The following is a 17,542-nucleotide window of genomic DNA, read 5'->3' on the forward strand; positions in this document are numbered from 1 at the left end:
CATTGGGTGAAATGGTAGTTTAGGGGAAGGCCTAAAATGTAATTCACCTAGCGAGTTGGCCATTGGTTAGGATTGTGCAGCATTGAGCTTGCATTCGGGAGATAGTGGGTTTGAACCCCACTGTTAGCAGCTCTGTAGATGATTTTCTGTGGGTTCCCATTTTCATACCAGGCAAATGCAGGGGCTGTACCTTAATTAATGCCACGGCCACTTCCTTCCCTATCCTATTGTCACCATAAGATCTATCTGTGTCCTTGCGACGAGAAGCAAAATTGTAATAAAAAAAATTAAAAAGTAATTTTCCAATATCTATTTTATTAATGGTTCTACCATTAGCTTCCATGGCTCACGCAGCAGCACGCCAGCCTCTCACCACTGAATTCTGTGGTTCAAATCCTGGTCACTCCTAGTGAGTTTTGTGCTGGACAGAGTGAAGGTGGGAGGTACTCCACTTTCCCCGCTCTAATATCAATGTTGGAAGAAAATTAAATGTGAAGGCTTACAATGTCGAAAGCCTGTAAAATTGATCAATAACCTTACATTGACTGTTGCTTGTTGTGATATACTTTCTCTTCCACTGCCAGGCATCTCCAATAGATGCCATTAGAGTTGCGTACCACATGAGCTTCGGGAGTTACCTTTGGAAATGCGGAGGTGCGTTGTTCAGAAGATGGTTGTTTATGGCCCCCAACAAGTAGGGACTTCAAGACACCCTAAAGACCACTCTAGTGTTGCATAGTTATTATTTCATTATTTTGCCACCATAAAAATCTCAATAGACCACAATCAGACTGGTCTAATACAGTTAGGAAGGCCTTCTCTATATCTGCAGATACAGCTATCAGGTACAGTGGAAAGTTGTTCAAGATCACTATGATCAATTCAATTAGGTTAGGAACCTTTTCCATTGGCTCATTCAGGCAGTGTCATTGTTTATCTCGACTAGAAGCATCAAACACTGGATGAACTTTAGTAGAACTGTCCTTCTTAATTACACCTCTATGGGGAAAGTAATGACCATAATTGTCCAGTTCAGAACTTGGCACTACTTCAACTATCCCTTCGTGTATCCAGTTTTGTATCATGCCACCGTATACATCATACCGATCCATCTGTTGAAACTTCTGTATAGTAGCCTTCAATCTCTTCAGCGCTACTTCCTCGTTGTCATCCAATAAATAGGGCGACCATACAACCATGGAATCTGGACTATATACCTTCCTTCTTCATCCCTACAAACATCCGCTTGCTGATCCTTATCCTTTGACACCTGGCTCCTGATTCCCACAGGCATCTGCTCCCTACAGGATCGGAATATCTTGGCGTCCATCAGTTGCAGCTACAAAAGAATCTGTCAGCATAATCAGCTTTTTTCCCAATCTCACTCAGCAGTACATCACTACATTTTGGGACAAAACCACAAATATGTTTTTGATCAAGTACTTTGAGTTTGCCTTGAAAATTGTCCGTTAAGGAACCCAAGGTAATTTTGTAGATGCTGTGTAATTTTAGTGAGGTGTTGTAATTACCAAAGAGCTCTTGACTAACTATAACCTTTCCCTGCATTTGATGTTCAGTTTTCTTACGCAGTCACTCTAAGTATAGGGTTTTTTTGAGAGCCAGAGTCCAATAAGATTCTCACTCTACACTCTTGTCTGCTGCCAAGTATATTAGCCATAAGAGTTTGCAAGTAAGTAACTTCCACTGTTCTGCTGTTAGCTAGCATCACCTTGGTGTCAGCAATTTCCTGTCTTCTGCATTCAGTCAGAAGGCAATTTATTACACATTAAGGTACAATGCCTATACATAGCCAACAGCCGTAGCCGGGTTGAAACACCGGATCCCGTGAGATCTCCAAAGTTAAGCAACATTGGGCGTGGTCAACATTTGGATGGGTTGCCACATGCTGTTGGTGGGGGTAAGGGAATGGAGGAGCGGAAAGGAACTGGCCACCCTACCGCACGTAAACTCCGGCTCAGGACACCTCTGCGGAGGTTCGGACCTGCCTTCGGGCAGAATACACCCCTACCTTACCTATTATACATAGAGCACATTCATAACAAATTTACACTTCCCACTCAATAGAAGCATGTTTTATTTTGGTAACACCCAATGAATCTGGAGCGTGCATCTGTGCATCCAACTTGTACAACTGAGAAACGGAAGTCCTCTCTGATCTGTTCAGTACTAATGAAAACAATTCCCATATGTAGTATGACAGCTGGTACAGAATATGTTGTAACCAAAATTAACCTATGGGCCCAAATTTTACAATGAATTTGGAAGATGTGTGTTTATTGCAAACCTTTTTTTTTCTTTCTTTTTTTGCATCTCTTCATTTTAAGAACCTACTGTCTCCACTTATTGTCTACTTCCTCACATTCTGTTATTGTGTTCTTCTGCTGTTCACATGCCTACTTCAGAGTACAGGTGTACTAAAAATTAATTTCACTTTAATTCTCACTACATGGATTATGTTTCAGGATGCTGACTGGATTACAGAATACCCTAAAACAGAGCACATTGAAGGAAATATGTACAAAGTTAAACACCCATTAGGCCCACTGTCAGCTGGAGAATATGAAGCTGTCCTTCGGTCGGAGAATGAATTTGGGTCAACAGAATCGGAAAGGCACTTCTTCACACAAAGTGAGTATGATGAAATATTGTACATACAAGGCAGATTTTGTTATATTTATTTATAAATAAGGCAAAATTTATTTTTATTTCATTTCATTTAATTTTCTAAAGTCATACATCAATTCATTAAAGTAAATATGCAGTTTTACACTATCTAAGGAAATGGCAAGTTTAGAAAGGATGTAGGCATGTATTTAAAACCTACTTATGTAGCAATCCTAATAAAATGGTACTACAGAATTGTGACCAATACCTGGAATAATTCACTAAATCACCTCATAGGTCAAAACCGGGAAGAAGAATGGCACTGCAATAGAACATTAATAATAGCAACCTGTAACCTGTTAGCATAGGTACTGCTGCTATTACTACTACTAATACTACTACTCCTACTCTGCATCTGAACATTTTTTCCAATGCATTTATTTGTCTGAGTATCTTTTTATCATAACTTTGGGGTTCTTAAAAAGTATATTGGTTTTGTTCTATCATGTTACACTACCTAAGAAATAAGGAAGTCAATTTATGGCTTTCACATACCTTTCTGTTATACATCCAAAGAAGTAATTTGTACTCTTGCTCACAGATTGGTTACAAACTACCATTAATTCAAAAGAAACAGTGGAAAATCAATCGTATAATGTGATCCCTTCAAATTTGTCCTGATGAAGGATTTTTTATTTTGTGACTTTACTATAACCTTCTCCACAGGTACCAGTAGTCTTTCTTTCCAGTGATCTATAATAGTTGGTCATCATATTAATTGTCCAATCCCTGCTATATCGTTAATTTTCAGGTGAAAGCAGTCCTCACTGTAAACAAGGTATATGTGAGAAATGGTCCAAATGTGCGACTTATGCAACTTGACACCAATGTTACATCAAAGAGATTTCAAGTCTGTAAACAGTTCTTGAGCAGTGTTTCTGTAATCTGGACATCTATAGTCACTGAATGTTTTCCACCACATTTCTGATGATTTTCCATGCTTCTTTTCTCAACTTGGGTCATATGAGTAGTATCCTCAAAATGTGGATTGTTAATCAATTTTCTTATCTGGGGTCCAGTAAATACACAAGCTGTAAGTTGTCATTGTGCTAAATACCTTTCAGATTTAGTTGAAACAGTCAACATCCTTATCCAGAGTATGCCCAAACTGTGCCTAATTTCATATGTGTTGGAGGGAGTACCATCAAACGGGGTGATTTCGGACGGTTTTGAGATAATTTTCATCTTAACTCATGAAGGGAATCTTAAATTGTATTGTTTATAATCCTAATAATGAGGAATAGAATACAATACCCTACAAACAAAATATTATGCCAACATGTGTGTTCCTGAGAAAACAAAAAGTAGTGTACATCGGGGTGATTTCGGACGCACATGCTTTTTAAACCACTGTCTCAAGTTTCAAAGCATATTAGGTCATTTTGGACACAAATAGTCCTTTAATTCTATGTTCTTTCTGTTTTAGTGTTATGATATTTAAAGTGTTCTGAGGGTGTCCAAAATATGAATGGCTGATTAAAGTCATTGCAATGATAAATTTAATATGTTACTGATCAATATTTATTTTCTGACAGGGTAAATGTAAAATTTTCTGGTTTAAATGAAATATTAATAGTTATAAACTGCACAGAAATTGTACTAAAAGGTCTTAATAATTTTTATTACAAACGATAGAAATTGTAATGTAAAAAAAAAAAAAAGATTGATAACAATGAACATGTAGCTGCCATGGCCTATAAATCTACAAAACATTTTCTCTGAAAATAAACATTTCTCTCTTCTCAACTTGGGCTGAAAGTATTTTTGAAATTTGTTCTTTAGCTATTGTATCCTCCTCAGGGATGTCAGGGAACACAAACACTTTTCTGCTGATTTTATGTGGGTGGAAGTATTTGAAATCCTCATCCCTTGAACGAATATTTGAGGCCACGCCAAAATATGACCCCATATGTTCTTTGTTCCTCAACTTGTATTTATAATCTGCAACAAGGAAAGCCTCTTCTTGCAACACCAGAATGCCATTACCTTGGTCATTACTTCATTGTGTGTTTCATCGCATTCATTTTCACAGCTGCTGCCAGCATTATCACTTGTTTCTGCACTTATTTCATCTCGGCAGAAGTTACGGCCAAAAATCGACTTCCCAGCAAGAAAATTTCATTCGTGGCAGCAGGAAGTAGGAGGTTGTATTGGAGGGTAACAAGCTTTCTTGAGCATTTCCTTCTTCTTCATTTAGCACTGGTTGTCCTCCCATATTTTTTTTGTTTTTGTTTTTGTTTTTGGATGTAACTTAATTCGTGCACTTTATTTTGTAGAGGTATACCATACAAATCAAATGCTTTTCCATAAGACAACTCGCCACTTTTAATATCACGTACGGCTTTTTCTAATACCGGTAGTTTTGTTTCGTAATTACACCTTGACGTAGCTCCTTTCTGCCTCTGATAATTTCTAGGCATTGTCCAAAATCACCCAGACTGCTTTCCATTTTCAATAAAATGTGCATAAAATACTACTTTTCACTAAATCACACCAAAATTCCACAACAGTCGTTTATAAACACTTCAGTCAGTTGATCACACTAAGAACCTTAGTTATAATGTATACCTTCCAGTCGCAGCAATCAAAAGTATCCACTTAATGATAATGCATGAACTTCCAGCAATGCCAGCGCACATTAAAATTTTTTCAAAGTATGAAGTTGACTTGTAATGAAACATGCGGAACATGGAAAACATAACCTTGAGGTCAAACTAAAATGCGCATGGAAGTGCAAAGCAGCAGCGACTCGTTGCTATGCAACAAAAATTGGAAAAACTACCATACTGTCCGAAATCGCCCCGTTTGATGGTACTGTAATATATTGGAACCTTTCACAGTTGATTCATGTTTGACATTCGTCAAGCCAGGCTGATGGTCTTTGTAGTTTATGATCTGCAGCAAACATTTAATGCTTTCATAACTTAATGTGTGTTCAGTTTTGTAAATTCCCTTGAAGGCACTACACTCATGATAACAAAAGTTATTGAATGCATTTGGATCATTTTCAGTTTACAGTTTTAGTTTCCTGCATATAGTTGATAAACCTCTTCCTCCATTTGCTATTCATGAATATCCTGTTCTTAATGATAGACCTCATCCATTGTCCTTCCCCCAGCTGCAGTGTCTGTCTTGGTCCTATCCATCCAGCAGGTTCAAGGTCTTCTAACCTGGCATTTTCCTTTTACTTACTTCTCTTTCCAAATGCACTTGGGCTGTTCTTGTAGGCTCCATCTTCATCATGTGTTTGAATCACCATAGTCTGGATATACTGGCTCTGTCTAGTGGAGGTGTCTTAATCCCACCTTCCTGCCTCACCTCATTTCTTAACTTATCCATCCTTGTCTTCTGGGTAGTGGACCTCAGGAACTCCATCTCTAATGCCTCCAGTCTTCAAGAGTCACTCTTTGTAAGGGTGAATGTTTTGATACAATAGGTCAAGATTAGTATGAAGTAGCTGTTGTATGTTGCTAATTTTGCTTTCTTTGGAATCTTTACATCCAAAAGAAGGGTCCTTACTTGTTGGTAGAGGAGGGGGCTCTTTTGCATCCTGTCGGTGATCTCTCTTGTGGCTATCTTGTCTCTGGAGATTATACTGCTGAGGTAGGCAAAACTGCCACAGTCTCCAACTGGTGGTCTGTTGGTTAGATGCTTTCTGGTCAGCCATCTCTGTTCACCGCCATCACCACCATCTTAGCTTCACTGATCTTGAGGTTGAACTTCTGAAACTTGGCCTTCCACATGTCATGTCTTGCCTGATCTCGTCTTCTGTTTCTCCCCAAATCATGTCATAAGCAAAGGCAACTGCATTGAGTTCACCCGATGTTTCCTTAATGCTTTTCATTACATTGTCCATAATATTATGATAAACAGCAGTGGGTGACAGTGTACTGCCCTGCTGGATGTCACTCTTGGTTGTAAACCATAATGAATGCCCCTCTCAAATTTATGCATAGCTGTACAATCTTTGTACATCTGGACTTCCCTTGAAAGTCCTTCAGGCACCCTCCTCTTTTTCAAGCACTCTCTCTTGCAACACTGAATGCCTTTTCAATATCTAGGAATACCATGATAGAGTTCTTGTCTTTCTCCCAAGACTTTGTCATCAGTATTGTGGCACTGAATGTAAGATCCATAGTTCACCCATTACTTCTGAAACCACACTGCTTCTCTTCCAACTGTGGTTCTACGATGGTTCGCAACCTGTGCTCTGTGATCTTAAGAAATTTTAACCCATGTGGGAGGAGAGTTTTCTCCTGTAATTGGTGGATTTTTACCTACCTTTATTTAATAGAGGAGTGATAGCCACCCTTATTCCAGTCTCAAGATACTTTGTTGTCCTTCCACACTGCACTCTTGTGTAGTCATTGCATACTCTGTACCCCTGCTGCTTTAGTCATGTCTGCATTAAATTAATATACTCCTGGCAAATTTCCTTTAGGCATAGATTGTAATGCTGCTTCTGTTTCCATCAAAGTGATAAAGGGCTCTTGTGAGCAGGCTTCCACATCTGTGTCTGTTTCTCTCTTCCTTTGATCCATTCAGCAGGTCGTTAAAGTGGTTCTTTAGGACCTCTCTGATAAGGAATCACATTCCTTTTCCTTCAGTTCCCTTCTGCCTTTGACCACATGGATCACACGGTTTTTTTTTCTAATTGCTGTAAACTATAAGTAGCAGCTGATGTGATAATAATTGGTGATATAGAAAGCAGCACTAATTTGTTTCTGATACATGAATACAGATTCCATTGATACTAAAATTCGGCATATATATTTGCAATTTTCTATTAGTTGTGGTTATGTTACTTTCATTTACTAATTTTGCATTCAGGAAATGATGAGTTCGAAGCACACCATTGGTAGCCTTGAAAATGGTTTTCTGTAGTTTCTCATTTTTACATTAAGCAAATGCTGGGAGCTGTACATAAATTAAGGCTTTCCTTGTCAGTAGCGGCGATTAGTGGGGGCGAGGGGGAAGGTCAATTTTAGGCAGCTGAAACTAGAAATTATTAAAAAAAAGCAATTTGTATAAGCCCTGTTGTCTTATCAGCTGATTCTTTCCTTTATTTTCTTTTATTTTATTAACATAATTATTAGCGGAAATACGCACAAAATGTCGTTCGTCCCGGATAACCGATTTGTTTAGAGCCACAGCAAGGATGGACACTTTGCATGTGATGTAAGGAAGGGTAGCAGGGTATATGTTTTTGCCAAGGTCATGATGATTCACCCACTTGCTGCGCGCATTCATCAGTCTGCAAGTCTCTTTAGTGTCTGTTAGTTTTTTTTGTGTAGTCAAATACTAAATTATTTCAATTGTATAATCATGCCATACATTTATTTTGTTGTAATGAATGTGTAATATTGTTCCTGTGGTGAAAGTTTTATTGTATAGTATTGAATCAGAAACTCACAAAACTATTATTACTGCACTTAAATTGGTAAACAGTCAACCCTTACCTCTCTGTCAAAATTCACCCAGAGAGCATCAAAAAGCTTACCACTTTGTAGCTTTATTTTCTTTTTCAGTATTGATGTATATATATTCCCCCCAACCGCTATATCCCTCAAACCTGGGTACTGTTTGTTGTCTGTATTTATTTTTTGCCCCCGCACTTTTAATTCCCAATCGTCGCTACTGTTCCCTGTCCTAGCCCTTTCTTCTCCCATCATAACTGACAATCTATGAATTAGTGCAACGTTAAACCACTGGTCAAAAGACAAAATAAAGAAAACCCAAGGGTATTTCCACTGTGACTGAACACACTTTTCAAACTTGATTGTGAAGAATCTATAATTAGTCTCCAATCAGAGACCCTATCATTCACACCAAGGCACTCTATCAGCCTTGGTGTAATACGCCAGTAAACAATAAACTCATGTTCTGATAAAAAGGATACATAGTCCTGTCCCTGTTTTTTGTGCTCTGCAATAGTAGTCATAGGTGCAAGCAAATTTTTCAGTTTAAAATCTTGGACCTAAAAGCTTGCCAGTTTCTTTGGATAAATTGAATAGGTGGAAGTTTGTTATATTTTCATTTATCTTGTTTAAAGAATCTGTTATTAAACTAATTGACGTAGAAATAAATTTCTGAGAGAATTTGCAACCTATTGTGGTGGACACTGCAAGATTCCTTGTATGGATTCAGGGACATCTGTTTTAACATCACCGGGCGAGTTGGCAGTGCGTTTAGGAGTGTGCAGCTGTGAGGTCGCATCCAGGAGATAGAGGGTTTGAACCCCACTGTTGGCACCCCTGAAGATGGTTTTCCATGGTTTCCCATTTCCATACCAGGCAAATGCTGGGGCTGTACCTTAATTAAGGCCACAGCCACTTCCTTCCCACTGGGCAAGTTGGCCGTGCGGTTAGGCGTGCACAGCTGTGAGCTTGCATCCAGGAGATAGTGGATTCGACTTCCACTGTCGGCAGCCCTCAAGATGGTTTTCCGTAGTTTCCCATTTTCACACCAAACAAATGCTGGGGCTGTACCTTAATTAAGGCCATGGCTGCTTCCTTCCAACTCTAGCTTTTTCCTATCCCATCGTCGCCATAAGACCTATCCATGTCGGTGCAATGTAAAGCCACTAGCAAAAAAAACTCCCTTCCCACTCCCAGGGCTTTCCTATACCATTGTCGCTATAAGACCTATCTGTGTGGGTGGGACGTAAAACAAATAGCAACAATAAAATAAAACATCCTTAGTATCAGCCGTCTTGTAGGATTCCGTTCTGCATCTTTTGCTTTGTTTCAATTTTAAAGAAACTTAATTTGCTATTTTATCGACAGAATCCCTGACTGAAGCAAAAGTCTTTGTAAAAATGCCAACAGCATTTCCTATTTTGATTGTACTGTCGATCTTACTTGTAGCTGGGAGTACAAAATATCCACATGAGGCATTATTCTGTGAAAGGACAGCCAAAATAAGAACTCTTCGTCTTCCAAATTGTGTTGAATGAGTCCACGTGCTTCTTGAACTGTCCTTACAGATTTCAACTTTTCCAGGTCCAGAAAGCATTGCAAGAAAGCATGTGTGTTTTCATACTTGACATTGATGGTTCTAGACTTGAAGTTTCATCTTGTTGATGAACATCCTAGAACTCTCATACTACCACTTTTTTCGAAGCTGTCAGACGTTGAGGAGATATGGAAAAGAATGCAGGAAATGCAGATAGGCTGCAGAAAAATATACGTGCAGCTTGATTTTGACACGTCGCATGTTCCAATACGAGGATGAGCTGGTGGGCATAGCAGTGAATGTAATTGGCTAGGGGATAGTGAGCTTTGATTTTCCTTTGAAGTCCATCTCTTTCACCACTCATCACAGGTGCTCCATCGAAAGTTTGGGTGATAATTTTCTCTGGATTAACCTGAAAAATACTGTTGACCCACTGCAGTATGCACTCAGATATTGTATCTGCGGTTTATCCATCTGGATTAAAGAATCCCGAAAATCTTTCAAGTGGTTGGCCATTTAATATGTATTTGAACACAATTGCCAACTGTAGCTCTTTAGAGACGTCAGTTTCTTCTGCCATGATAGCGGTGTATTTAGTGTTATGTAAGTCCTCCAGTATCTTTTCACGGCAGACTTCCAAGCATACAGTCTGGCAATTCATTCCAGATAGTTTTTGATGTGCCCTTAAATACCTTATTGGATTTTATGTGTTCCTTAATGACGCTGTCTAAACTGTTAATGAAATCGACTAATCCCAAAACACTCCTGGATTTTCAGATACTGTGGACTTATCATGGCCAAGTAAAGCTACTTCGAATGCCTCACAAAATTTTATACAATCAATTATTTTTGACAAAATATACCTGTTCTTCTCTGTTTCTGCATTATGTCTCTGCAGAGTGTCATGATATGTCCTATTAAGTTGTGTTGCAGTATTCACATTTTCTAGACACTCAGGTCCACTACATTATTGATGTGTTTGCTGTTCGACAAATGCTTCTTCATATACTCGTTTAAATGCCCCAGATCTTTCACACCTTTCATACTCCAGACATCATTATTTCCAAATAAGATACAAGGAAAGCAAAACAAAGTATTTTTTAGATCACAGCCATATATCCAACTGTAATTGTCCTAAACTTTACGATATAATTGGAATTTTTTCAACTCTAAGACTTCTGAGTTAAATTTAAGACTGGAGTGCAATGACCTACAATTTTTATATTCACTTTTTCTTCTAATGTTCTTCTTGAAAATGGTTCTTTCATCAAAGTGTCTACACTATTCATGTTGTATACTCACTTCCCAACTTACATCAGTGCAAATAGAATCATGGGAATATAGATCCTTACTAACAGCACTAGTTTTATTTCACTTTATATACACTGCAGTGGATAAATAATTGTATAAAACTCCATGTGAACTTTAGCACTAACACGATAGAAAAACACGGACCGGCAATATAACCGCCAACCGCGAAATAAAAAATCCGCACAAAGCAACTGACAACGCTGCCAACTGAATAGCTGAGACCTCTGCTAATACCAGCATACATTACATTCTAATGCGGGATAACATTTAGGGTCAGTCCAAGATTCTTTGACTTGCCTACAAATACCTTATTTTTGACACAAAAGGAAGATGGATATTTTAATAAGCATTGGTTGGTTACCTTAATAACAACATTATGTTTGCGATAGATTGCCCCCACTTGCTCCCTAGTGGCAGAGTCACTTACTACATTCACCATCAGGGTAGCAGGAGGCATCGATCAGTTCTACCCCCTTTGCGGGAGGGAAAGTAACTATAGACGGGATCAGTGAAAATTGATCGCAGTTTATGGTATAATCCACCAGCTATGGTGTGTGTTGCAAGCTTGACTGCGCCTGCGTATTGCTTCCTTCAGGCTATAGGCCAGAGCTCATATCACACGAGCATGAGCCAAGTTCCCTGGAAGAACAGAGCTAGGTGTTCAACCGATCTCATCCTGATTTTTACAAAACACAAATCCATACTGTACTCAAAAAGAAAAGGCAGCAGGATAATTGTACTGAATATAAATGATTCCTTACAGTTCAAGTTACGTGCTGGAGCCCGGTAGCATGTATTGACCGGCCGCCACTGGTCTTCTTGTATTACTACAGAGCGGGTGGAATGATATAAGGACCTTTTGACCAGCTGCATGTTGTCTATGGTAGAAGATCAGTTCAGAGATGGTCATTGTGTGTTTCAGCATGATAATGGACTTCCCATCCCAGAACCCTGACCTCGGTCCCAATTAATACTTCTGAAACGAACTAGAATGGTGACTTTGCTCCATACCCCAACAACCCACATTGCTAACAATGCTTGCTACAGTACTGCAAGATGAAAGGTCTGCTGAACCCTTGAAGAAGTTTCCAACACTTAGTAGAAAGTTTCCTTCGCAGAATTCAAGATCTAATAAAGTTCAAAGGTGGACCCAGGCCCATCCCGTATTAACACCCACTACTGGGCAGTATATCCGAGGAACAGAGAACTGTTTCGAGTAGGTGTCTATATATTTTTAATCAGATACTGTATTCAAACACCAGTACATCTCAGTTCCTTGGTGGTGGTTATAATAGGGTAATCATTCTCTACATCTCAGTTCATAATTTGTGTAAATTAAAATTTGGAGGAGGAGGAGGACAGATAATATTGCACTTAAATTATAAACTTTACCGGAACTAGTTCTAAATGCTATAGAGGATTTCCCATAACACATTCAGCATCATAATGACCATATAACATCATTCTGCGTAAACTTTATTATAGAATTCATGAAATGGTGTAAGGGTGGTTTAAGATTTGTTCTACAGGACATCATGCTTTGCATTCATCTCAGTTTTCTTTCTTTATGTTCTTCTTTGCTTACTATTAAACTTACGTGCTTTGTATATTAACTTTATTATGTTTCTGCTTCTTTTACTTATTTCTTTTATCTTGACAAATTCATTTCATTTACCCAGATGAGGAAGTTGAAAAACCTAGTTCAGATGAAAAGCCAGCTGCAGAAACTAGCATAGGAGGTATGTTGTATATTTTTATTTAATTTTTAAATATTCTATGTTTATTTGCATTGTATCTTTAAGTAAATGGCTTTAAAATTGTTTGAGTACATTTCTCTTTTGTTAAATAGAAGTTATTCTATATTAAAATACACATTTCAGTTTTTGGCTTATCTCTAATTTGAATGGGTTTTATTAATAACCCAGCATTACTTACGTGCACTGTTACTCGCTAGTGAGCGCAATGCTCACCTTTATGTTTAAAGGCTATAATATGCCCATGTAAAGATTGAGGTTTTTTAAATGCATCGGTTTGAGATACTCATTTATTTAGGAACATGAGCAAGTGGAGTGGCCATGCATGTTAACACGCTACAACTGTGCAGCCAAGCTCTGCATTCAGGAGATGTGTGGGTTCAAGCCCCACCGTCAGATATACTGAGAATGTTTTTCTCTGGTTTCTCATGTACACTTCCAGCCAAATGCTGGGTCAGTTCCTATCCACAGGCCACAGCTTCCTTACTCCTTACCCAATTTAATTCATCATTATTCATCTTCATTAGCTCTTCAACTGAGGTTAGCAAGAGGAAGGGCATCCTGATGTAAAACATGCAATATAAATTCAACTCGCCTCGTCCCTGACCCCATATCAAGAAACGGGGCAGAGGGGTAGACAGACAATTTATTTAGGAACACGAACACTTAAATTTAAACAAATTAAGATAGGAGGACTATGCTGAGTATGAACTAAATAATGCGAGCATATAATCCAGCATAATAGGAAATAAACATTTTACGTTGTCAGTCATCACTTCTGTCCCTTTCAGTACCCCTGGAACACTGTTTCTGGGTTTGAACATTTGTAGCAGAAGCATGGAAGCCCCTCATGGTAATTCCATCCTTTCCTAAAATGAATGGAATACAGCCTTCAATCAAGGAAAGTGCATCTTCTTGCTCAGAACACACTGTTTCAGAGTTAGGATGACTTTCCTAAACCTCATCTGTTTCATTACCATCACTTCCTGTGTCCAAGACAATTCCTCCAACGTTTCACCCAACTATGAAAGAATCTGATCAGTGCATGCCATTACAACTTGTATGAATTCACTAACAACAGACGCAATATAAAAATTTCACATTAAACACAAGCATAAGACAAACCTTGACTTACGGTACTACAATACACGAAATTGAGTAGCACTGTTACTCGCTACTGAGAACACCACTTACCAAACGTGCACTGTCACGCATAATAATGGATTGAGGGTATTCGTGTTCAAAGATGCTCACCATGCGAGTAACCACGGTATATACATGATTTTGAAAGAAACACCTGACCTGCACATAAATCATTGGTTTAATCATAATGAAAACATGAAATATTAATTTCCAGGCTAGTCTCTCAAATTGTGTGTGGGTAGGGCTAATATTTCCAGTCCTATGGCATAGGGGTAGCATGCCTGGACTTGACAGAAGGCTGGAATGGCCTTGTCACTTCAACCAACGATCTGTCTTATATGAAAGGTAGTGGAACCAGTTATGAATTCTAAGAAATATGTTTAAGGAAGTTGTCATCCTCACTACATGACACTCGAATATCCGCAGGTCATCTGCATGGGTAGTAGTCATCTTAGTAATCCAAGGTTCTTATTGTGAGGGTGGTAAAGTACACCCCTGAAGTTTTAAAATTGTTATGTTTTCTATGGGGTGATGTAAAGAGTACAAGAAGAGTTATGTTTTTTAAAATTTTATTCCTATTTTGAAGATTCTAATATCATATTCTCTGTCTAAATTTCCTGCTTGTGGTGGTTGCTTGCTTTCACTAATAGATCCTTTAGCTACCAATATATATATATTTTTGAATGCTGACTTTATGTTGCTTTATAAAATGATACACAATATCTTTTTTTTTCTATCCAGCTCCAAAATCAAACTCCAGCGCCGCAGACACTCGGCCACGACTATTAGCACTTCTTACCATCTTCATCCTCAGTTCTTTTTTCTTGTAATGAGCTTCGAGGTAAGTTTCCCTAGAAAATATGTGTAGAAGTTATAGTATTTCATATTCTCATTTTAAATTATATATGTATTCCAATTCATAAATATTTCTTTCCTAAAAAACACACATATTGTTAACAGTAGGTTACAATCTACCTGGTAAATTATATTTAATTTATATTTCTTCTTCTCAGTCACATAACTCAGGTCTGAGTATTATAATCTCATGCTTACTTTTGCTATTCGACAGTGTCCACCAGCAGAGGGCTATTGGACTAAACAAAAGAGTGGTTGAATGGATGGCTACATTTCTAGAAAATAGAACTCGGAGAATTAGAATAGGTGAAGCGTTATCTGATCCTGTAATGATTAAGAGAGGGGTCCCGCAGGGCAGCACTATTGGACCTTTAGGCTTTCTTATATAAATTATGAGTAAGACCTGGAATCACAGATAAGGATATTTGCGGGTGATGTTATACTGTATAGAGTAGTAAATGAGTTACAGGATTGTGAGCGACCGCAGGGGTACTTAGTCAACAAATTCTAATACTGGTAGTTAGGACTAAGTAAATCACATATTTATTCTGTAAATTTATAATACAGTCCATAGTTTTTAAAGTGTTCATTTTAAGCATCAGATTATATTCCTCCTATATAAATTGTCAGTTTTAGTTGTAATGGCTAAGGATGACCCTTAAAGGGTTGAAACCAGTCTTGTAATTTATTGAATATAAATATAACTTACAACAAATATTAATTTGTATTGAATAGATGGACCTTTCTTCAGTTCTTATAATTGTCAATATGGATCATAATGAAATTCATATTCTACAATCAGAATTGTTATGCAGTTTTCTCAACAACTTCACCTGATATTTTCCCAGTTTTGTCTATGTGTTGTAATAAGTGTACTATCTGGTATTAGCTGGTCTACTTTGTGACAGTTTCACTAGAATGGTTCGCACATGCTTCTCTGATACACCATGAATACTGTCTATGTGATGTTGTTGAGTGTTATGCTCAGCCCATTCTTAATGTGGCACCAATTAACATCACAACTGATGAATAAGCGTAGAAATATAAACATTCTGTTGATTTTATTAAATATAACTTGTATTTTATCCACACCCAGTAAAACTAAGCACCCATACCTACAGTATTTATGATAGACCTACAACACATGCTTTAACATATCCTGATACTTTTACATTAATGTATGCCTCTCCTTTCCATTTAGTTCTACAGTATACTCCTGACATTTTGTTGAATGACCAGACAGGATTGGAACTCTCACTGTTGCTCATAATTGGGTACCAATACTGTGCAATAGTTGCATTCGCACTTGTATTTAAAATACTACTGGGACAAAGACTGGCAGTGGTGTGTTCACCCTTCTTTTGCACACCACTATAGTATTAATTTCAACCAGCCACAGGTACTACATTGTTGCAACCTTAAACAATGGTTGATATTGATGCAGTACGAACAACATGTGATACTGGCAATATGGAGTATGGGCAGAGCTACATGAAGTGGCAAAGAAAAATGTTGACTCATGGTGGGCTTGTCCTTCTTTCATGGAATGCCTTATATTATTGATAGTGCATTTTCATTTTGAAATCTCCATTGATCATTTTCTTATTAAATGTATTTCACATGTTAAACACGTGATTTCTTCGATTAACAAATAAATAATTTCCCAATGTGATATAGTGAAATCATTGTTTTATTATTATTATTATTATTATTATTATTATTATTATTATTATTATTATTATTATTATTATTATTATTATTATTATTATTAATATCTACAAATATTAGGTAATAGCACTTTGTGTGTTTCTTTTAACAGATTTTCTATAATATTCTTCTGTCTTTTGTTTTTTATATTTAAAGCATGCCACTAGCTGAGAATTTTAAAGGTAAGTTCATCTCAGAATCTGTTTAGGTGTGTTTGCTCTGTGTGTGTGTGTGTGTTTTAGTGCAGTGTTTCTGAAGAAAGTTGAAATTTACATATTTTGTGAAATCAAATTGTATTTTTTTCTTATTTCTTTTCCTTTCCTTAATATTACCATTGTTGATATGTTTTGGACTGAATTGCCAATAATCAATTAAAATTTGAAGTAGTATTAGTTACAAGAAAGGGTTGTACATGTTGCTATAGCCTACACGAAGGTGGCTTATGCTACTAGATTGATTAAATATTTAAGGGCATAAAATCAAAATGTTGTGACCATAGCAGTGGAATTTTTCGGGAGAGAAAACAAAGGATGAATTATTCCATTTTTCCACCATATCAAAAATATTTTTTCCAATTCCATTTGATTCTCTGAAATCTACCCAAGGGCGCCCATACTCGGGGGCAAGGTGGGGCTGCGGCCCCCCACCTAGCTCTCAGGGAAAGGCAAAAATCTAGTCTAATCAGGTGTTTTCCTTTCAAGAAAATGTTTTAAAGCCAGGATTACTTAGAAGCAGTAGTACCGTTCCCCACCCCCAGGTCTGGACCCCCCTCCCACAAACTGTCATATGGGCGCTGATGAATCTAGCTAATTCATAATATATATTGAGCACAACAGTTTCTGCCAATTGCCATTCTTACCATGAAATCATTATACACTGAATGCCTAAAAGTCACGCGAAGGGGTGTTCCATTAGAAAATGTGCCGTGTATGACCCCTGAACATTGCGACTAGCTGCGACATAGCTGAGCAGTCTGTCACGGACACCAGTGTCTTGAAGATGGCAACACTTTGCGAGTTAACTGACTTTGAACGTGGGATGATCATCGGCGCATGGCGCGTGGGTTGTAGCATTGCGGAGATTACACGCATATTCGGGTTTCCGAAGTCAACAGTGTCGAGGGTGGATCTTCA

The 17,542-nt window shown here is 37.9% G+C and overlaps 1 protein-coding gene across 4 annotated transcripts in view; it reads left to right on the forward strand.

Moving 5' to 3' along the window:
* Positions 1–17,542, forward strand: part of LOC136877472 (lachesin) — a 616,536-nt gene that overhangs the window by 587,974 nt on the left and 11,020 nt on the right. The window contains exons 8-11 of one of the 4 annotated variants that reach the window (XM_067151533.2): positions 2,484–2,649; positions 12,630–12,689; positions 14,589–14,688; positions 16,566–16,591. In XM_067151533.2, the coding sequence (XP_067007634.2) occupies positions 2,484–2,649; positions 12,630–12,689; positions 14,589–14,677 (315 nt within the window). In that variant the 3' untranslated portion in view covers positions 14,678–14,688; positions 16,566–16,591. The remainder of the gene's footprint in view (positions 1–2,483; positions 2,650–12,629; positions 12,690–14,588; positions 14,689–16,565; positions 16,592–17,542) is intronic. The other 3 variants (XM_067151534.2, XM_067151535.2, XM_067151536.2) reach the window with 3 other exon arrangements.

The sequence above is a fragment of the Anabrus simplex genome, chromosome 7 (assembly GCF_040414725.1).
Source record: "Anabrus simplex isolate iqAnaSimp1 chromosome 7, ASM4041472v1, whole genome shotgun sequence".
NCBI lineage: Eukaryota > Metazoa > Arthropoda > Insecta > Orthoptera > Tettigoniidae > Anabrus > Anabrus simplex.